This window comes from Protopterus annectens, chromosome 5.part1 (genome assembly GCF_019279795.1).
Source record: "Protopterus annectens isolate FY-2018-M chromosome 5.part1, PAN1.0, whole genome shotgun sequence".
NCBI lineage: Eukaryota > Metazoa > Chordata > Ceratodontiformes > Protopteridae > Protopterus > Protopterus annectens.
In genome coordinates, this window is record NC_056736.1 from 626,739,223 (window position 1) to 626,762,206 (window position 22,984).

Genomic DNA, 22,984 nt, shown 5'->3' on the forward strand with positions numbered 1-22,984 from the left:
CAGCGGGACACCCTTAGTGAGGAATTGCTTGTCACACGGGCAGTGATAAATTTTGAAGGCCTCCTAGGGACTGGCTCTACAGAGTCAGGAGCTGCCCACGCCTTCGTGCAATAACCTGCATAAGGGGTCGAAGGCGGAGACACCCAGGAGGTGGAGGGCCGAGATCCAAACGCCTCTAGGTACACTGACTCATCCTCAGAGGGATTGTTGGTGGGCCAGTTTCCCCTCTGTTTAAGGAGTTCTAGGATGTCTGAAAAGGAGACATCCTCAGAGGGGATCTAGGGGATCCCTCTGACTCATCAAAGTCAGTATCCGAAGTGACAGACTCGGGGGAGTCTACATGTTTCCTCTTACAAGTCCTCTTCCTAGGAGGATCTCCCGAAACATCAGGAGAATCCTCGGAAGAGGGGGAAATTCCCAATGGGGAAACCCGAGGCGGAGGATCTCTGGGTCCTGTAGCAAGAGAAGTGGCAGAGATGTCAACAGGTACTATAGAGGGAGGAGCTACGGGAACAGACTGCTGACTGATACCAGTGGCCAGCATACTCTTCATCACCTCGAATGCTCCCCTCCCAGGTAGGTCCGAGAGAACCCGTTCCGAAGAGCTAGGAACTCCAGGGACCACCGAAAGGGAAGTCTCCGAGGCAGATGTCGGAGCCGAGCTCACCAAGGCCGAGGCTCCAAGGGGAAGAGCGGGTTCGGACAAGGGTCCGATGCCACTCACGCCCTCGGAGGAGACCATGGAAGCGCGAGCAGGGAATCGCTGTAAGGAAGGTCTCGAAGAGGAGATAAGAGTAGAGGCTGAAGGAACAGAAGGGGTATCCGTCCTCCAGCCGTAGCAGTAACCATTCCCGAAGACTCCAACTCCAAGCTCTGGGGTAGAGTTGAAGGAGGAACTGTAACGGGGTGTGGACCAACAGTCGTCTGTTGAGACGGACTATGTAACATTTGGGCCAGTACCTGTGACTTAAGTAATCTACTGACCACTCTCTCTAGGTCATGATCTGACAGTCTGGATGACCTTGAAGATCGGCTCCGATGGCTCCGTTCCGAAAGAAGAGGTGAAGCCGGAGCCGAAAGTATCGGCTCCAAGGAAGGAGACCTCGACCTCTTCCTGGAATGAACCATCGGAACCGATACTATAGATCCTGTCGGAGCCGAAGACTTATCGGAGCCGACAGGAAGCCTAGATGTATCGGCTCCAGCCGGAGCCGATACAGCCACCAAAGTAACGGTGTCGGAGCCGATCGGAGCCGACACCGATGCCTGTGCCACATGGGGGTCGGAACCGATCGGAGCCGACACCGAAGTGGTCGATACAGATTCGGCACCGATAGCCATCGGTGCCGAAGGCTTTGTTAAGCCAGAATCGGCTCCAGCCAGAGCGATCTCGACTCGAACGAGTCGGAGCCGAGGCCGCAGGCTTAGACACAGAAGCCTGGGCCTTGGAAGATTTAGCTGATTTTGATGGAGCCGACTTAGCCGGAGAGCCCTCCGGCTTAAGAAGGCCCCTAAGTATCAGCTTGTTGCGTCTTTCCTGCAGGACTCTCTGGCTGAAGGAATGACAAATAGCACAGGAGTCCTGCAGGTGAAGAGGCCCCAGGCAATACAGGCAAGAAGTGTGACCGTCTGTCAGAGACATCTTCTGACAGCACGAGTCACACTTCTTAAAACCTGAGACCCTCTCCTTTGACATGGTGCTTCACAAAACACACACACACACCAGTCAAAAATTTAAAATAAAGAAAATACCAAAAGGGTATTCCTAAAAACAAACACACACACACCCTAACAGGGAGGGGATGGGATGGGTAAAGTTTGACTAAAAAAAATTAAAAGAGACAGGGATTTTCTGTCAGGAAATCTAAATAATTAACTTATAACTAACAATAAAAGGTTTTTTTAACAAAAAGGGGCTTAAATATCAATAAAGTGAATCACTTACCAGGAGCTGGTAAAAGGAGGACCTCATAAGCGAAGCGGCAAACGAGATCTGGGTACTTACCGCCTTGCATCATGGGATATGGGGCTGCCTCGAGCTGGTAAAAGTGACTCTCGAGCTTAGCAAGTGCCGAGTCGGAGCCGAGGGATCGGCTCCGAACCCATCAAGCAAGAATGAAGGCGAGATTGACAACTTAACATGCTGCCGTTTCTCAAAAGTAATCAGCGGATCAGCTGGTAAACAGTTTCGCCTACCACAACACACTAATGCCTGCCATTAAATAAAAGTAAAAGCTGCTGCACACTCTCAAAAGTAATGTCTGCACGGTGCATACACAAATCAGCCATTATGGTAACAGTTAGCTACCCTTTCTCAAAAGTAATCCGTTAAGTAAAAGTAACACACCTGCAGACTCAGACTCTCTGAAAATGCCTTTTCTCAAAAATAATCAACCGGTAAACAGTTTCTCTTGTCACACAGTAATGCTTGCCATTAAGTAAAAGCTGCCGTTTCTCAGAAGTAATCAACGGATCAGCCAGTAAACAGTTTCTCCTACCACAACACACTAATGTCTGCCATTAAGTAAAAGTAAAAGCTACCACACAGTCTCAAAAGTAATGTCTGCACACACAAATCAGCCATTAAGGTATCTGTTAGGTGCCATTTCTCAAAAGTAATCCATTAAGTAAAAGTAACACACCTGCAGACTCTCTGAAGCTACCGTTTCTCGCATGTACATATTCTTGCACATATAGGTTTTGGAGGAAGCTGTGCACTGCCTGAACATAGACCAGTCTGCAGAAACTGATGTCATCATGCACACTCTGCACGTGATGAAAACATTTCGGGAAATTCAAAAATTAAAGGGGCCGCTTGGGAATTCGTGGCACCCCAATATTTTGCCCTCAAAACTGGTATTTACCGAGGAATTCGGTACAGTTGAGAGGTATGCTTGAAATCTGTGTTGTCTAGTCTTGCTCTGATTCACTCTTGGGTTACGGATCCCATCCTTAAATTCAACTTCTACAGACTTCAGCTTCCAGGCTTGAGCTCTTCCCTTATTCATAATCCCCTGTACTAAGCACAGCTCTCTCAGATATCAAGTTTGCTGCCCATTAGTAATAAGGAAAGAAAGAAAAGGAGAAAAAGGAAAAAAGGGGGGACAGCAGAGGCTCAATCAGGAACAAAGGTTTCTAAAAATGTTATGCAGATCCTCCAGAAAAGGATTATTTCAGGTAAGAGGACGGATGGTTGGGACAGTGAATCACAGCGAGACTGGACAACATAGATGCCAGGTTATGGTAAGTATATAACTTAAAAATCTGATGTTGTCCATCTTGCAGTCATTCACTCTTGGGTCAGAGTCCCCAGCTGCATTCTCTCTTGGGTGACCTCAAGGAAGGATATGCGGGAGCACTGCAGAGTCAAAAGAAGCCTCGCTTCTGGAAACAATATACCAATGTATGGGATTTAGACCAAGTGACCACTGTATAAAAGTCATCAATTGAAGTTCTAGATGAAAAGACAGAAGATGTGGTGCTAGATCTAGCTGAATGGGCCTTAGGTGAATTAGTCAACTTCACATTGTTCTTATATACAAAGGAAATGCAACTAGTCAATCCACTTGGCTAGAGTTACCTTTGTTAATGCCTGTCCCAGGCAATTAGGAGAGAAAGGGCACAAAAAGCTGATGTGATTTTCTGAACTGTTTAGTCCTGCCAAGAAAGAAACAATGTTGTCTATGAACGCCCAGTAAATGCAACATGTATTCACCTTTATTGGAAAAATTGGGAAAGAAAACTGGTAACTGAATGGACTGATTAATGTTTGACTCAGTAGCCACTTTAGGCAAGAAGGGTGGATTAGTACAGAATGAAACTCTATATTTGTGGAAAATTATGTAAGATGGCTTAAAAGAGAGGGCTTGTAATTTAGAAACTCTTCTAGCCAAGGTGATGGCAACTAGAAAAATAGTTTTCCAAGATAAAAACTTCATGTCACAATCACTAGCTGGTTTGAAAGGTTTTTGAGAGAGGCCTTGAAGATTCAGGAGAAGATCCCAAGAGGGAGTGGGGTTTTTGATAGGGAGGCCTAAGAAGAAAAACACCTTTCAAGAAAGCTCTGCATAACCTCAAAGTGGCTACTGGTCCTGACAACAGGCCCAAGTGGAAAATGGATAAGGCTGCCAGCTGAAGCTTAATTGTGGCAAAGCTGGATCCCTCCTTGCATAAGGAATCAAGAAAGGAGAGGATGGTAGGAACAGAAGCAGTGGAAGGATCAACATTTTCCTTAGCAGCCTAGATAGAAAATCTGTTCCACTTGCTTTTGTATATCTTTCTGGTGGAGGCCTTTTGGGAAGCTAAAACAATATTCTTTACAGGTGATGAAAGCCTGGACCCCTTAACAATCACTGGGATTGGAGAAACCATGCAGTTAGCCTAAGAGTGGATAGATCTTGATGGAGTCCCAGGGACAGGTGGGTTAGGAGATGCTTAATGGGCTCCAGTATCCAGTGAGAATACTTCAGATGAGACCACAGGAAGGGGAAACAAATCTGCTGAGGCCAATAAGGGAAAATGGGGATTACAGTCTTCAATTGTTGGGCTTTGTAAAGGAAATTTGGGATCAACAGAAGAGGAGGAAAAGCATAGAGGAGACTGGAGGGCCAATCATGGACTACAGCATCCCTTGGGGACTCCCTGTGTAGGGGGATCAGTGCAAAGTACTTGCTGCACTTGAAGTTGAAAGATTCACTACTGTTTGGTAGCGGGACCACTCATGGGGTGTCAGGATGGACCTGCTCAGTTTGTCGGCCAGCAAATTGGTCTTCCCTGGTATATGAGTTGCAACGAGAAACCACTGTGAAGAGATCACCGATTCCCAAATGCTCTTGGCCTTTCTGCAAAGGGGATAAGACTGGGTTCCTCCTTGCTTGTTGATGTACCAGACTACTGACATGTCTGTGTGAACTGCAATGGTCCCCAAAAGGAGAATGTCCTGAAAGGCTTGCAAAAAGAGAAGGACTGCTCTTATCTCATTACACTGATATGTAGTCTGGTCTCTACGGGAGTCCCTGTGCCTTGGACCATCTTCCATTTGAAATGCCAACCCACCCTAGCTGGGATGCATCAATGGTCACTGTGCCTGTGGGCAGGGGATGAATAAACGGTCTGGCAACTGACAGGTTGAAATGAAGCCACCATTCCAGGTGGGTTCTGCAAACGTTTGTCAACTTGATAGGAACATAGAGAGACTGGTGAAGTACAGACTACTGTACAGCCAAGGTCCACTGGAGAACATGCATATAGTATCTTGCTAGAGGAACTAATGTTATGGCAGCCTAGCTTGAAGAGCAAGCCTGGCAAAGGGTGAAGGAAGAGTTAGTAAAGTCTGGACTTGGCTTCTCAAAGTGACTATCTGATGTAGGGGCAACAATAATATTTGGGTAACTGTGTTCAGCTGAGCCCCGATAAACTCCAAGGACTGAGTTGGTATTTGTTGTGACTTGTTCTGATTTACTGTGATGCCTAGGAAATGCAAGATCTGGAACAGGTAGTCTCTGGCATGAAATAGTTGATGCCTGGTTGGAGCAGTTAGGAGCCAGTCATCTAGATATGAGAACACCCGAAAACCCCACAGTCTGAGAAGAGCTGCAACCACTGCCATGCATTTCGTAAACACTCTAGGGACTGCAGTGAATCCAAAAGGCACTGCTCTGAATTGGTAGTGACTGGCTCCCAGCCTGAAGTGCAGATGACTCTTGGAGTGCCTGTCTGTTTTGATGTGATAGTACCCATCCTATAAGTCCTCAGAGCACATCCAATTATCTTTCCTTAACAAAGGAAGGATAGACTCTACCGTAACCATCCAAAAGTTTGCTTTGTTTATGAGCAAGTTTAGTCTGCTCAGATCCAAGATTGGCCTAAGGTGCCTGGTCTTCTTTGCCACTAAAAAGAAGTAGGAGTAAGTTCCACATCCTCTTTTTTCATTTGGGATGTCTTGGATGACACTTTTTTGCAGAAACGTTCAAATTTCTATGACTGTCAACTCCCTCTGATTGGGTGGAACATCAGGGAGTGTTGTTCTTGGGAGTGAAATGTGAAAGGGGATGTAATATCCTCTGGATACAATGGTTTGCACCCAAAAATGTTTTGTTACTTGGGCCCAGGCATTTGAGTGCAGAGAAAAATGGCCCCCAACTGTGTCCAGGGCAGAGCAGTCAGGAAATGCTTCAGGAGTATTGTTAGGACTTGTCAGGAAAGGATTCTCTGAAGCCCTGGTTTTGCAGACCCCCTTTGCCTCTGGGGTGGCATCTCCCATTAAAGCCCTCTCCTCTGCCTTTGGAAAGGAATTCTCCACGTTGGTCAGGGAAGGACCCTTGAGACTTATTGAACCAAATTTCCTTAGCCCCTTCCTGATTCCTGGAGTAGGTCCATTGAGGGGTGGAAAACTTGATCCCTACAGCAGACAGGGTCTTGCCCTCTTTCTCACTGTGGGTCAGGGTGTCTTTAAATGGCAGTCCAAATAAAGAGGAACAATCAAAGCAGGCATTGACAAAAGACACCTTAAAGGGCTCTGCAAAGTCACAAAGCCTCATCCAGGCATGTTTGCATACACGGGCGGCCGGCCCGTGAGGTACCTTGTGCTGTGTGAGAGATGAGCCTCGTGGACAAATTAGCAAGGGAAGAAAGACTGGCTAGCTTCAGAGAAATCTTCCCAAATTCCTCTGTTGGCATGGCCTCTGCTAATGATTCAGAGAGCTCCTTGACTTGGTCCCTCTGCAGCCAAGTAAAATGTGCCAAGAAGTTAAGCGCTCTCAGAGTGAAAGTGGCTGAAGCATAGATGTGCTTGCCAAACCTGTCCATCGCACTAGACTCCCTGTTCAGTGGATTTATGGTAGAGCTTTGTTCAGCTATCTCTTTATTAGTAGTGGCTGCTACCACCATAGCGTCAACCGGAATACCCTTGGACCAGAAGGGACAATCAGTAGGAGAGGAGAGAAATTTAGCAGGTCATTTGGGGACAGGCTCTATAGTGTTCAGCTTCTTCCATGCCTGGCGTGCCACCAAATCTATGAGTGGGTTTGTCGGGGGGGTCAACCAAGATGTAGATGGGCCCATCCCGAAGGCTTCCAGAAATATGGACTCCTCAGAGGTAGGATCTTAGGATGACCAACCACTGCTTTGTTTTAAAATTTCCAAAATGTCTGCAACAGAGATATCCTCCGGTGGTGATTTTGGAGATCCCACCCCTTCATTGAAGTCCATATCTTTGGTGAGAGACTCCATAGGGCCATCGAGGTGCCTCCTTGTACATGTTCACTTCTGAAGCACCTCCTCTGTGGGACGTTCAGGGAAGGTATCAGAAGAGGTGGGGACCATTTCAGGTGGGAAATCCTGGATGCTCTTTGAAATGGGCTGACCCTGGACAGGAATGGTAGGCCCAGCTCCCAGATCTGATGAGGGATGGCAGGGCAGAGTGGTAGTCAAACAGACTGGGTCTCTGTCAGCACAGAAAGCCTTATTAATGACCTGGAAAGTTGAGGAACCAGGAGAACCCCTGCCCAACTCCATCAGGGCTGAAGCCCTTGAAGAAGACATGACAAGGGCTTTGGATCCACGTCTCCCAGATTGAATCGGATGCATGCTGTTAAATCGGATACATGCTGTTGAGTGCCGAAGCACTGAGGAGGAGAGATGACTCTGACAAAATCAGAGCTGAACCTCCTCCCCTGGACCACACTTTGACATCCGGGATCAGAGAACCACTCTAATCTAAATATCTCACAGCAGAGGTGGTCAAGACAACCATCGGAGTCGAGGAAGTAAAGGTCCCCCAGTCTGATACCAATGCTCTTGTTGGCTAAGGTCCTGGAGCTCTGAAACCAAGGGTTGAATCTGAGAAGGAGAGTCAATGTTGGTAGGGATGCTCATAGTTCCAAGAGAGGATGAAGCCAACAAAACCCCCATCTGGATCTGAGCCCTGATAATCTTCCTTATCAGCCTGTCATGCCATATTCCAAAAAGCTTCTGGAGGATCTGGACAAAGCCAGAGATGAGGGGTGAGACTGGTGTAGAGTCTGTAAGATTTTTGCTGAAACCATAGGGGAGACTGACCAAATGGAAGATACCGGAGAACTATTCCCAGTCGTAGGAGCCAAAGTCATAGGCACCGAAATTGAAGTGGAAGGTAATGGTGAACTCAGCTTCTGATCTGACCTCCTTGGACCTGAGAACCGAGTAGGATCCAAAGAGGTGGAGACAAATAATGATCTGGGTGAACCTGGATCCGAAGCAGATTATCTACTTGGTGTAGGGCCACACAGATCTGAGAGGCCTCTTGGACCCACTGGAGCCAAGACAAGTCTTGGAGGCAAGGAATCAGAAGATTTTTGAAAGAGGTTCTGAAGACACCCTAGGGTGCTTATGAGGGTTCTTCTTAGGTTCTGAAGCAGAACCTGGTACAACACGTTCGGGGGGGGGTGAGCCCCTGGAGAAGAAATCGAAGAGGGAGGAAGGATCCCTTTGAGAATCAACTTTTTTTCACCTATTGGCGATAGCTCTGGGGTTGTACCCCTCACAAATGTCACACCATGACTGTAAGTGCACCACACATAAACAGTAAACACATCTATCATGTGAATCGGAGTGTGGAATTTAATGACCACACTCTGTACACCTCTTAAATCCAGCTAGCTTATCCACAGCAAAAAAGTGCACCAAAAAGGCAAGTACTACAACAACAAAAACAACAACTAATAAACACTAAGAACACTATAATTTCCACCATGCTATCCTAACTATAAAGACTATAGAAAAATAAGTAACCACAAAGAACCTTAACAGCTAAACAGAAATAACAACTCAAAAGAGTGCAAACTACTGCAGGAAGGATAGCCCTAAAGGCAGTGAGTAGCTTTGTGGGCAAGACGAAGAAAGGTAATAATTATAGCGAAAAGTGACACACTTATCCATAACTAGCTGCTCAAGCACTGGAGAGCATGTCCAATGCGAATGATGGCAAATGAGATCTGAGGGAGCTGTGCTTAGTATAGGGGAATATGGGTAAGGGAGGAGCTCCAGCCTGGAAGCTGAAGTTTGTAAAAGGTGGTCGAGTCAGATCTGAGGATCAGTTCTGTAAATCAAGAGTGAATCAGAGCGAGACAGACAACATCATATTGTAAAATTTAAATGCTAGTACTTCATTGACTGAAATTAGTGAAATGTTACTTAAATTCTCATAGAACAAGGTAACAAACAATATGGGTTCTTAAGTACAATGAGTTCTCATAAAACCTGATAGTTTCATGACTGGGATACAAGTGAACTTTACAGATAAGCTCTGGTAGACATAGTCTATCTGAACTTCACTAAGGCTTTTGAATGTGTCCCAAACAGATAGCTGATGGGAAAAACTGGAGGGATTTGGTGCAGGACCCAGAAAGGGGCCATGTCAATAACAAGGAAGAAGACCAGTGGAGTACAACAGGGTTTAGTCTAGTACCCTTCAGTACATTTGTCTCACATATCTGAGGGAAAAAAGAACATGATCATTTTTTCGCTGATGGCACAAAGGTAAGTACAGCAGTGGAGAATGGAGGAGGAGTGTAAGGAAGGATGTGTAATGTCTGACCAGGTGGACTAAAAAGTGGCAGTTAAGTTTCAATGCAGACAAATGCAAAGACCTGCACTTGACCTACAACGATTATGGTGTAAAGTAATAGCTGAGGTGTGGAATTGATAGCAACAGAGCATGAAAATGATAACATCCACAATGGACCACCAGGAGGAGACAAACAGGGCAATGGCAGAAGAATATTAGTGTATCTTTAGGATGATAGTCTCTGGAATCAAGGAAGTAATGCTTCTACTCTAGTTGGTTCTGGTCAGGTAGAACTTAGAGCACTGATAACAGTTTGGAGGCTATACAAGTAAAGGCATACCAGGCACCTGGAAAGAGTCCAAAAGAAAACCAACTGAAAAGTACATAGGATAAAGAGGAAAAATAAAAAATATCAGAAACCAGAGGACACAGAGCTGTTCTTACTGGAGTCCATAAGGGACAGGTAACATGACAAAGGTGCAAAACTACATTGCAGGTAACTGTTGAGGATGTCTTCATGTACGGGAAGGATATTTACATGTTTTGGTTAATGAGGTAGAGCACTTATGTCAGCATGACTGATTACAGTCTCAGCCCGTGTTAACAACAAAAATTTAATAATTACAACCAACAGTGAAACACAAAGGGAATACAAATTAGTTCCCAATCACCACATCACTGCTGTACAGAAGTGGTTTTGCTTGAGTTTGCTTAAAAAAAAAAACTTTGCTTCACTGTTCTGTCTTCAGTGCAATGTGTGTGCTCCACTCTCGTGCAACAGTAATAGCTGTGAAGGGCATACTACCAAATAAAAAATATTACTGGAGTTGTATGTTATGCTGCCTAAAATGAAAAGCAGACTATGCTTCAAAAGCTTGGTGATGTGGAGGATTATCCATTATCACATCATTAATGCATCTGAAAAATAAAAGAGGATACGGCTACTGTGAAACAGACTCTCCATCCAGGTAAAACAAAGTTAATTGCTGTCTATTTCCAAGCACAACTTAAACCTATGGGAAATAGAAAATTTACCTCTGGACTTCCCCTTGTACTACTAATGGGCAGATCTGGCTCCTAAATGCTTTATCCCATGCATGGGTCTCCTTAAATTATTTATGGTATGACCCCAGTTATTCTCATTAAGGTTAATATATAATTATCGACCATGGGATGGGTAAGACCATTCTATAACCAAATGGGATAGATTATTTCAAGCACAAAAAGGGAAATTGGATAGGCTTAAAATGGCCCTTGAGGCCCGCTAGCCTACTACCTCCCTATGAACCTATAAATGGTTATCAAGAAATTCAACTCAAGAGTGAAGCATGACATGTCAGTTTCTTGACATCCATTTCGAGAACATTTAATAAATGTTTGTGATTGAAGTCTGGATCATATTTCTTTATAACAGATGGGGACTTTTTGCTTCCTCTGTACTCTACCTGTTTAAAAAACAAGGCAGCATGAAGTACCCAAGAACTTTCAAAGATGCTGGCAGATTAGAGGTGCACTTCACTTTTGACTGTTGTCTGTTAGCATGATGCGTATAACAGTTGGTTTTTAATGCACATCTGTGATAAATGCAAGTTTATTATAGTGAGATCTTTATGCATGAACTTTACTACGACAGAGTTATTTTTCACTTACTTTTAGAAAATAATGAGAATGTACACATATTACAAAGATATTAGATGTTAAAACTCTTACCGATTCCTTTGGCTGGAAAATCTCTGTGTGCATTACTGCCAAATCTAGCCACTGATATTGCAACATCTGGATCTTGCTTTGGAACACAGTAGTGAGAGCGAAATTCAGTTGCCGGTGGATGAGGAATTTTCTCTTTCCAATTTGGTGGTGCAGAAACTGCATGTTTAACCTGGAAACCTGAAAATATAAAAAATGTTCTTGAATCAAAAACAGTCTTGTAATATGCATTGGAATTTAAGGATCTTAGATCTGTAGTAATATCATCGTATGATTTAAACAAATCATTGACAATAATTAATGGAAACATTTATGTGCACATGTGCACACAGGGTCTATATTAGAAGACCGAAGACGCATTATTTTGAATGCGTCTTGGTCGAACTTAAAAGGCTGAAAATGGAAAATATCGAAGTGGCTGTTAAGTGAATTCTTTCCCTGGGAAAGAATTTGCTTGGCTGCTTCGGTACATTGCCGTTTTCAGCACTGTAGTGCTGTCTAGGAGTTGGTATATTTAAGTAGGGGGGGGTGTGGGGGACAAAGCCCCACACTTAATGTAATGTTTGAAATTCATTTTTATTTTTTTTTTGTTGGAACAATGATTTTTTTCCCTTGGAAAAAAATTGCTGTTCTAACACTTCGACAAAGCTTTTGCTTACATAGGGTCGATCAATCACCGTTCACTTTTTTAAGTGTTCGGTGATTTAATATAGACCCGTGCACACAGACACACGTGTGTGTGTGCATTACATTATATTATCTATTTATGACAGAAGATATGGACACATTAGGATAATCTGGTGTTTCCTCGTCAATGATTCACTTATCACTTCTACATCTGGTTTGTAATCTGAATATTGCAATTAAACTTTACAAATATGATAATGGAATTACTACTACTACTACGACAGACACCTTATGGTTTCATTGAGTTCCAAGAAGTAACACAAGAATAAAAGGTGCAATCTCAGTTCTCAAAAAGAGAACAATTAATGTCTATGTTTTTTTTCCTACACACTGCTTTTATTCCTGGCAGATAAGCCTTTTAAAGTCAAAAAACTGAAGCACTAAAAAAAAAAAACTGAGGCACTAATTGCTTTGGGTTCCCTACTGCAATTCTAAGGACTGCAACTGCAATCGGGAATTATTATACTTTGCCAGCATATTTGGGAAAACATACACTAATTGCAAAGCTTTCATATTTCAAGGTATTCTTTCTATTCAGGGTGCACTAACTCCAGACAGAAAATATATTATTTGGTGATGTGGTGCAGGAGTGCAGCCTCCCAACGTCAGGGGTGCAGAAGTACCTACCCCTGCAAAAATACTTTAGAAGTTTAACAGCAAGTTTTTTTTTTAATTCACTTTTTAAATGTTAAAATAAAAGTTTGTGTTTCACAAGCTGAAACTTGTAGTATTGGATTCTTGTAGTTGTGACAAGATGCTAGTGCACTGTCTTGTTTACTTGAAATGAAACAGCTTTTGAATGAAATGTTGCTTTTCATGGTCCCAAAAAACAGATACTGTTCAGAAACTGTTTAATTATGTATTGATTTTGCAAGGATTAAAATACACTTGATGGCTACAGCTTACTCTACAATTTAGGAATGCTATATCACTTAGCTGTCAATATCTTTTTTTCTTTCTGCAAATCTGGAAATACACTGCAGGCATGTTTGTAAAAACACACAGGGTAATTAATCAAAAGCTGAAGTAAAATTGAGGTAAACACAGCTGTAGTCCCTGCCAGGCTTTCCTTTTAGCTTCAGCAAACACATAAAGGTTTCATTTAAGTTTTGCCACAGGCCCAATACACAATTAAGCCCAGAAGGCTGATTAGTTATCGAACTCCAGTGCTTTACCCATGCTGAAATGCCGACTCAAGACTTTAATTCCTCACCTTCTCTCAACAGGCAACTTTCTTTACATCATATATAATACACAAATAGTGTATTATTATCTAATACAACTAATAGCTTGATTGAATTGTCATGATAACTCTTACTAGTCAAAGTCCCTTTACCCATTTTAAAGAGGCATTCTACATTTTTCCATACATAGCACACACACACTATATATATGCACACACACACTATATATATATATATATATATATATATATATATATATATATATATATTCCACCTTTTATCATACATAAGACGTTACATCTTCTTCTCCATGTGCAACACTACTGGTTTTGGACTTACAGTGATTGGTACTGGGATGTTGACAATCCAATGACATGTCCATTAGTCACAAGCCAGGCCTACTGGATACTATGTACTGAAATGGTGGAAGAACAATACCCAACAGAGCTATTTTTGTGTTGTTATCTTGTTGCTTGTTTTGTCGCTGTAATGCAACATGATGAATTACCAGGCTGAACTGTCTACCTAGCAAACCGTATTCCAATGAGTAGAAGGCCCATTTTACTGCTAAACACACTTTTGTTCTCTATGACTGAATATCTTTTCTCACCATTGTTTAATTTTTGGCTGATATAGCACACCTGGTACTCTTCACCTTGAATATCCTGGAATAGCATTGCTCCCAAACCCACCTTTGAGGAATCCATATATGGAGTAAATTATTTTGTTTAAGACTTTGAGAGGTGTGAGATACAAGCTTTTGATTAAAAGGGGAAAACGTTTTTATTTAAATTCTGCTTAAATATTTCAAGTTGCACTTATAGAGATCTATGTGGTGATATATTTTCATACCTCTCTGCTTTTTATTCCTGGTTTAGCAAAAAAAGTTAACTGTTTGCAGGTTTTTTAGCTTGTTCTGGGACCTTAGTCTTATAGCTTCATTTGCAATTGTGTGTAGATTGTGTATTACTGCAAGATATCAATATTTTGTATGCATTATATACTGGACTTCTGCTTCTAAAAGTAGTATCACCTCATTTAGTCACTGGTAAATTTCTGTTGTAGGATTGCAATAGTGGCAGTACTGTGAATTCTGCTCCAGAATTTGTGCTTCAGCACTTTTTACATCTGTATATACCTGCTTAAAGTTGCATTCCAGTGCATTTCTGTTTACCTTGATACTGTTTTTCCCTGTTCTTTGACTCCACCCCACTCCCCACTCAGACATTAAGCTTAACGTTTTGGACATTTTAACCATAGGGCTACAGCTCTAGTATTGCCTTTATTTGATTGGATCTCTTTCTAGCAAGTCTGTTACATTTATAAGAGAGCTGTATCCTCCCAAGGTCTTTAGTTCAAGTCTCCAAGAGGTGTAAGATACAAGCTTTTCATAGAAATGGGAAAAATCTTTTAAGTTTTGCTTAATATTTCAAGTTGCACTTATATGATGTGTGGTGATACTTTTTCGTACTTCTCTGCTTTTTTTCCCAAAAATGTTATCTGTTTGCATTTTTTGTTTGATTTGGGAACTTAAGCTTGTAGCTTCTTGTGTATAATTGGACAATTTTAGCATTGTTTATACATTATACTGCACTTCTATTTCCAAAAGTAGAATTACCTCATTTAGTCATTTATTACAGCATTGCTGGTAAATTTCTGCAGAGTCTGATGCCCTAGTCTGTGGTTGGATTGCAGAAGTGGCAGTATTGTCAGTTCTGCTCCATGATTTGTACTTTAGTACTTGTTATAGCTGTATATACCTGTTTAAAGCTGCATCCCTGTAGACTGGTGCCTTGACCACTGGTAAGATTGCAGTAGTGGCAGTATTGTGAATTCTGCTCCAGGATTTGTGCTTCAGTACTTTTTACAGCTGTATATATCTGTTTAAAGTTGCATTCTAGTGTCCTTTTGTTTACATTGATAGTGTTTGCTTCTCCTGTTGTTTGAGTCTGCCCTACCCCCACTCAGACATTAAACTAAACTTTTTTTGAAATTCTAAACATTGGAGGTCCAGTATTGATTTTATTTGACTGGATCCCTCTTTAGAAAGTCTGCTATATTTAGCACTGAGCTACATTCACCCATGGTCTTTTGTTCAAGACTCTGAGAGATGTGAAATACAAGATTTTCATCAAAGGGGGAGATAAGTTATGTACTTACCATAATGTTCCAGATGTGTTGTCCATTTTCATTATTCATCAATTACTGGGGTTCAGAGCTGATCATCGTGTCCAACTCGGCCATTACTATAGCTTGTGTCCAACTGAAATTCTTGAGTTCCTCCCTATCCATAATGCACCAACGCCTAACATACTTCAGATCTTGTTTGCTAATTCATATACATAGTAACTGTCTGAATAATGTATCTAACAAAGGAAACCAATATCTGGAGCTCCAAGGAAGACAAAGTGGTGACTTACAAGCATCTCATTCTTCTAGAAGTCTAAGATGTCAAAGGTTGGGGCTTGGTGGGTGAGAATTTGAAGAAGAATGAAAATGGACAACACAGATGGAATCTTATGGTACATACCTAACCTCTTTATCTGATGTTGTCAATTTTCATTCATTCCTTAACCATTGGGATACCTTATATCTCGGGTGAACTCTTAAGGAAGGATATTCCTGAGCACAGTTGAACCAAAGACTGCTCTTCCCCTCAAGACAGATCCAATTTGTAATGAGTAATATAATTATGAGGGTTAGCCCAACTGGCAGTTGTGCATATGTCATCCATGGAATGGTTGGATAAGAATACTGAAGAGGTTGCCATAGATCTTGTAGAGTGAGCTTTTAAAGGTCCTGGTAATGGTATGCATAATTTATTATATATAAAAGCTATGCAGTCCATAATTCATATTGCTAATGTTATTTTTTGTGACAGACATGCCTGATTTATCTGCAAATGATATAAATAATTGATCAGATTGTCTAATGTTTTGCTCTATGAAAGTAGAAACACAGCTGTCTATGAACATCTCGTGAATGCAACATCTATTCACCTTTGTTTACAAATTTGGGGAAGAAAATAAGCAAGTTAATAGACTGATTGATACTGAATTCTGACCACACCATAGGAAGGAAGAAAGGGTTGGTTCTTAATGTCACCTTATTCTTATGGAAAATCAAGTAAGGAGATTTACAAGACAATACCTGGTGCTCTGAAATACTCCTGGCAGAGGTAATAGCCACTAGAAATAAGGTCTTCTAGGTCAAAAAATTAAGATCAAACTTTCTAGCTGGTTCAAAGGGGGAATGGATTAAGGCCTAAAGAACACGGTTCAAATCCCATGGAGGAGCAGGATGTTTATAAGGTGGTCTAAGTAAAATAGTACCCTTTAGAAAGGCGTTGCATATCTTAGCAGAAGCTAAAGAAGAATTGTCAACTCCTATATGAAGAGTAGAGATTGCTCCTAACTGAACTTTAGTAGTAGAGGAGCTAGCTCCCTCATTAAAAATTTCTGCCAAAAATTTTAGCATACTTTGTGTAGTGGCTGAAAAGGGATCAATGCTTTTTTGATGCTCTCAACAAACAAACCTCTTCCACTTACTCTTGTAGATTTTTCTAGTTGAAGCTTTATGGGAAGACAAAAGTATTTGATGGACAAGGAATGAGAGGATAGATTGTCTGGCTATTAATGTAAGTGGAGAAACCATGCTGTCAGCTTTAGATCTAAGACATACAGGTGAACCATGCCTGTTGGTTGAAACAGGAAGTCTGGAACTGGATCCATAATCCTTCTTCTTTCGGCTTTTTCCCAGTTAGGGGTCGCCACAGCAGATCACCTGTCTGCTCATGATTGGCAGTGGAGTTTTACAGTGTCGAATTGCTAGCCCGGTGCCTAACCTTCCACAGAAGGCACACACACATGCACACACTCACACCTAGGGCCAATTTAGAGAGTCCAATCCACCTACAGCATGTCTTTGGGATGTGGGAGGAAACCAGAGCACCCGGAGGAAACCCACGCAACCACAGGGAGGACATGCACACTCCACACAGAAGGCACCCCAGCCGAGGATCGAACCGGAGAACCTCTTGCTGTGAGGTGGCAACACTAACCGCTGCACCACCATGGCCACCCATAACTGGATCCAGAATCCAAGGTGGGTAAATTAGATGAGGCCAAAAGGAAGGGAAACCAAACTTGTCAAAGCCAGTAGGATGCAGTAAGGATGACTTTGCTCTTCAATATTACAACTTTCTATAGGAATTTGGGAAACAATGGGGTTAGTGGATAAGCAAAGAGAAGACCGGAGGGTCAGTTATAGAGCACATCATCCCTCAGTGATTCCTCCACTGGGGGGATTAGGGCAAAGCAGCTGTGGCACTTGTTGTTTTGGAGAGATTCAAAAAGATCACAGTAAGGCTAACCCTGCTGATGGAAAATTGCCTCTGTCACTTTTTTTGTTTCGAGAACACTAGTGAGGTAGAAAAATGGACCTGCTTAATTTTCTGCTATTACATTGGACTTCCCAGGAATGTGCATTGCTTTCAGAAAGTGGTTGGATGAGATCACCCATTGCCACACTGAGGGCTTCTCGACACAAGGGATAAGACCTGGTTCCTCCTTGTTTGTTGATGTACCAAACAACTGACAAATTGTCCTTTTGGATTGCAACTGTTCCCAGAGGTAGAGCATCCTGAAAAGCTTGCAATGCTAAAAGCACTGCTCTCATCTATGCAAACTGGCCTCTTCATTGGACCAAGTGCCTTGGACTGTTTTGCCCAGGAAGTGCCCCTCCCACCTAATCTGGGAAGTGTCCATGGTTACTATGGCTTTGGGTTGAGGGAGAATAAATGGATGGCTTTGTAAAAGCTGGTCTGACCTTATCCACCGCCAAAGGTATTTCTTGCATGTCTGTAAGATCCTTATTTGAACTGACATCTTCTGATAAATACTTGACCATTGGGATGCTAACATGCACTGAAGAAATCTCATATGATATCTTGCCAGAGGAACAAGAATTATGGCTGCTGACATTGACCCCAAGGCTTGAAGAATTAGTCAGGCTAAAATTTTGGTGTTATGAATAATTTTTGTGACTTGGAATATTAAAGTCTGAACTCAATTATAGGAAGAGAGGCTGTTGCAGATACTGTACTGAAATGTGCTCTGATGAATTCCAATGTTTGTGATGGATGCAACTGAGATTTGTTGTAGTTTACTGTTATCCCCAGATGGAAGCAAGTTTGGAGTACCTGGTTTCTTGCTGTTATGAGTAGGTGACTGGTTGGGGTGGTAATGAATCAGTGGTTTAAATACAGAAACATCCAGAATCCTTGCAGTCTCAAGTGAGCTGCCACTGCTGCCATGCATTTGGTGAACACCCTGGGGCTATGGTGAGACCAGAGGGCAGAGCTCTGAACTAGTAATGACTGGCTACCAGCCAGAAACTTCTGGACCATCTGTTCATTTTTATGTGATAGTATGCGTCTTGAAGGTCTATGGAGCACATCCAATCGTTCTTGCCTAGAAAAGACAGTATGGACTGAACTGTGACCATCTGAAACTTTGAGTGACAAACTTGACTTGCTGAAATTCAAAATTAGTCTCCAGTTCCCTGTTTCCTTTGGCACTAAAAATAATCTTAAGTAAGATCCAGATTCTATCTGGTATGGTAGGACCTCTTGGATTACTCTTTTTTCATATCTGAATTGCTGCTTCCTTCCTCTGCCTAGATGGAATGTTGCAAATTTTTCATAGAGTTGGAGGTGGAAGGGAAAAGGGAATTATATAACCTCTGGAAATACTATGCACCTAAGTGTCTTTAGTGATATCTAGCTAGGCTCTCTGGTGCAAGGATAAGTGTCCCCCAATTGTCTCCAGAGGGGGACAATCAGACCTCCTTTCAGAAGCACTGGTAAGGTCTATCAGACAAAGTATCTCTAGATCCCCAGTTTTGTGGGCAACCACTGCCACATGGGTAGCATCTTCCATTAGTGTTCCCCCCTCTGCCTCTGGGGGAACCATCTCCATGTGGATCTTGGAAAGGACCCTGGGATTTTTGAACCCCATCTTTCATCCCACATTTTGGTTCCTAGAAAAGGTCCTTTGGGGAGGTCAAAAACATACTCCTAAAGCAGAGAGAGAGAGAGATAAAGTCTTTCCATCCCACTCGCACCTGGAAAGTGTATCTTTCATTTTGGGCCAAACAGGGAAGATCTGTCAAAAAGACCATTGATGAAAGAAGACTTGAAGGTCTCCGGAAAGTCACATAAGTGCATCCAAGCATTTCTCCTTACTGAGATACCTGAACTCGCTGCCCTTGAGGTACCTTCAGCTGCATTACATATAACCCTCATGGAAGAGTTGGAGATGGACTGAAGGGTTTCTGACTGTGAGGCTACCACAGCTTTGGCCTCTGCAATAGTGGACCCTGAAAGAGTATTTGACAACTCCTTAATCAAATCTCTTTGTAAGCTTGCAAAGTGTGCCAGGTAATTCAGTGACCTAACAGCAAAGGTTGCTGAAGCATAGACACCTTCCTGAACCTGTCCAATGCCCTGGAGTCCCTATTATGGGGATGGACAGTGTAACTTTGTTCTGCACATTCCTTCTTCATGGCCAGCATCATGACCATGACATCTACAGGCACTCCATTGCTCTAGCATTCCATTTCTCTCGGTGATGCTAGAATTTGGTCTGGTCTTTTGGGGATGGGTTCAACCACATCAGCTTTCTTCCATGCCCACTGAGAGTTCAAATCAATGAGCTCATCATTGGGCAGAGTCACCCAGGAGGTAGACAGGTCAGATCTACACATCTCCAGAAATACTGATTCCTCCAGGAAAGGATTTTGGGAGGACCAACCACCCTGTTGCTTGAGAATCTCTAGAATGTCTCCAAAGGAAATGTATTTAAGTGGTGATTTCAGGTACCCATCTCCTTCATTGAAATCTGTGTCTTCCATGATAGACATTTGAGGTGAATCCAAGTGCCTCCTTTTGCACATCCTCTTCCAGGGTACTTCCTCGATGGGGTGCTCCAGGGAAGTATCAGAAAAGAAGGTAATGCCCTGCTGGGTGATCTGGAGGGTATGGACTGTGAAGATGAAAGTTGATGCTCTTGTTATAAAACATACATGCAATGTGGAAGATAGAGCTGAGAGAGGAGAGACACTCTGTCCTGTCGAAGCAGAGTATACTCTTTCCGCTACTTCAAAGTCAGATCGTCCCAGGGATTAGGAAGCCAATGAAACTGAGAAGCCATGCTTCTGTCCCACTGGCTCCATCTACCCAGAAGGCAACCCACTTGAGGTACAGGCCAGAGCTGAGCTGTCCAGGGCCAAAGCTCCGAAGGGGCAGAGATGGTGCCAAAAACTTTGGAGTTGACTCCAACACCTTGGATCTGACCGGGATGCTACAGCTCTAAGAGCCACTCAGCTCTAAACTCATCAGAGCCAGTGCACTCAGAGAAACCTTTTGATCCAAGGAAACCAGAAGCCTTGGATCTGAGCCAGATGGTCTCAGAAGACTTGGATCTAAGGACTCCAAAATAAAGTGTCGGATCAGAGAAGGAGCCATTACTGGAGGGGTAGCTCTAGCTAAGGCTTCCTGACCCAAACGGGTCAGAGAGAGCAGAACCCCCAGCTGTATTTGCACCGAGAACAACTTCCTCAACATTCTATTCATATTGGCTTCTGTCAGACTCCTGGAAGAATGAGAAGAAGCAACGGATGGTGACTTGGACTGCCATTTCTCGAGAAAGGGAGATGGAAGTCGTAAAGGAACAGAGTCAACTGACGGAGAATATCAGACGCAAAGAAGAATCTTCAGAGTGAAAAAACTCTGATCACATGGCATTTTGGGAGGTCTAGCAGACATCTTGGATATAGATGACTTTGGATCCAGCTTGCTTTTTTGAGAAGAGGCTCCATGACTTCTTCAGGAACATTTTAGGAGCATGATTTGATGATGTTTTGGAGGGTTGAGCTCCAGATATGGTTTCTGAAAAAGAGGTCAGCAGTAACCCTTTCAAAATTAATTTATTTTGCCTGTCCGTTAAAGCATGCGGATTAAAGCTGTTGCATATGTCACACTCAAAATTAAGATAGTCAGGGCCCAAACAATAAACACAAAGATTATGGTCATCAGTATAAGGCAACTTATGGCCACACTTTTTACATTTTTTAAATCCTTTCTCAGACATTTTGTGAAAAAGAATATCCAGCTAACAGAAAAGGAAAAAAGATATATATATATATATATATATATATATATATATATATATATATATATATATATATATATTTACTATTTGCATTTTGAATCCGCTTCGGTTGACTGTTTAGAATGTCAACCCAAAATTCAGAATTCGTAATGCCGATTAGTAAACCAAAGTGAAAATGAATACATTGACAACCATGGTTCTATGTATTCAACATAGCAGGAGGTGACGTCACTGACGACCTGCTAAGCACATTAACATACCGTTAAACTGTACAGTCAATGGTATGTTAGTTCTGCTATTTTACAGGGGGGCTTTGCCCCCTGCAGATCCTACGCATTAACTATACCAACTCCGAGATCGCATTACAGTGAGGAAATGGGATAATTCCATGTTTCTCACTAAACAGCGATCCCCCCCCCCCGAACAATGTTGAACCCAAATGCTCGACTTACACTACCCGTTCATCACTGTAGTGTACTCAATACATTTGGGCTTTACATTCTGCCGACTTCAAAACTGCAACTCGTCCACATACCGGACGACCAATGAAGTTTGCAGGTGGTGTGTGTGTGTGTGTGTGTGTGTGTGTGTGTGTGTGTGTGTGTGTGTGTGTATATAAAAGGTAAAAGAGAAAAAATACCAACAATAGCATTATAGGATGCACCAAAGTGTATATTAGAAAGTTAAAACGTTTTTTTTTTTTACAGAAGGAGAATACCAGCAATGGTAATAAGAATACTCAAGTATACACTGATCTAATAAAGAATATAGGAAGAAAAAGCCTTAAGGAAAAAAATATATGTCACTTATCTCTAGAAATGTTCGTGAGCAAGCTGACCACATCTATACGGGAGAAGCGGCAAATGAGATCTGAAGTATGTTAGAGGTTGGTACATTATGGGTAGGCAGGAATGGTCAAGTGAGATCCAAGGATTGGATCCAAACCCCAGTGGTTGAGGAATAAATGAAAACTGACAGCATCAGATTTTGTATTTAAATTCTGCTTAAATATTTTAAGTTGCACTTATAGTGACCTTTGTGATGATATGTTTTTGTATTTCTGTGTTTTTTATCCAAAGTTTTGCCAAAAAGTAATCTGCTTGCACTTTTTTAGTTTGTTTAGGGATCTTAGTCTTGTAGCTTAATTTGCAGTTGTGTGAAGATTATGTATTACTGAAAGATTTTAGCCTTCTTTATACATTAGATACTGCACTTCTATTTCCAAAGGTAGAATTACCTCATTTAGACATTTATTACAGCATTACTGGTAAATGTCTGCATAGCTTGGTGCCCTAGTCTGTGGTAGGATTGCAGTAGTGGCAGTATTGTGAAATCTGCTCCAGAATTTGTGCTCAATGATGGGTCATCAAAGTACATAAAGTCATGAAAATAAAGATGGAGTGTAGGAAAAAGTGGGAGATATTAAAAAATGACCAGGCTAAGAAGGAAAACGTGTTAGCTAACAAAGAGGCTAAGTTGCAATAGCAAGGAAGGTACAGTTGCATAAGTTCTACTTACCTGTAACAGTAGATGTTTGAATTCCTCACTGCCTCTGTGGTATTTTGGGTTAACTGCTAAGGTAACCTCATACTGGCCAGCTTTCAAAAACTCAGACTCCATTTCCACCGTCATTCTGTGACAGCTGATTGGCTGAGCATATTCTGAGAGGGAAGCCTACATGTCTCAGAGGA

At 42.3% G+C, this 22,984-nt stretch overlaps 1 protein-coding gene across 1 annotated transcript in view; it reads right to left on the bottom strand.

Moving 5' to 3' along the window:
- The window catches only part of TEX26 (testis expressed 26), a 551,340-nt gene that overhangs the window by 123,330 nt on the left and 405,026 nt on the right, over positions 1-22,984 (bottom strand). The window contains exon 6 of the mRNA XM_044073242.1: positions 11,255-11,431. Coding sequence (XP_043929177.1) covers positions 11,255-11,431 — 177 coding nt within the window. The remainder of the gene's footprint in view (positions 1-11,254; positions 11,432-22,984) is intronic.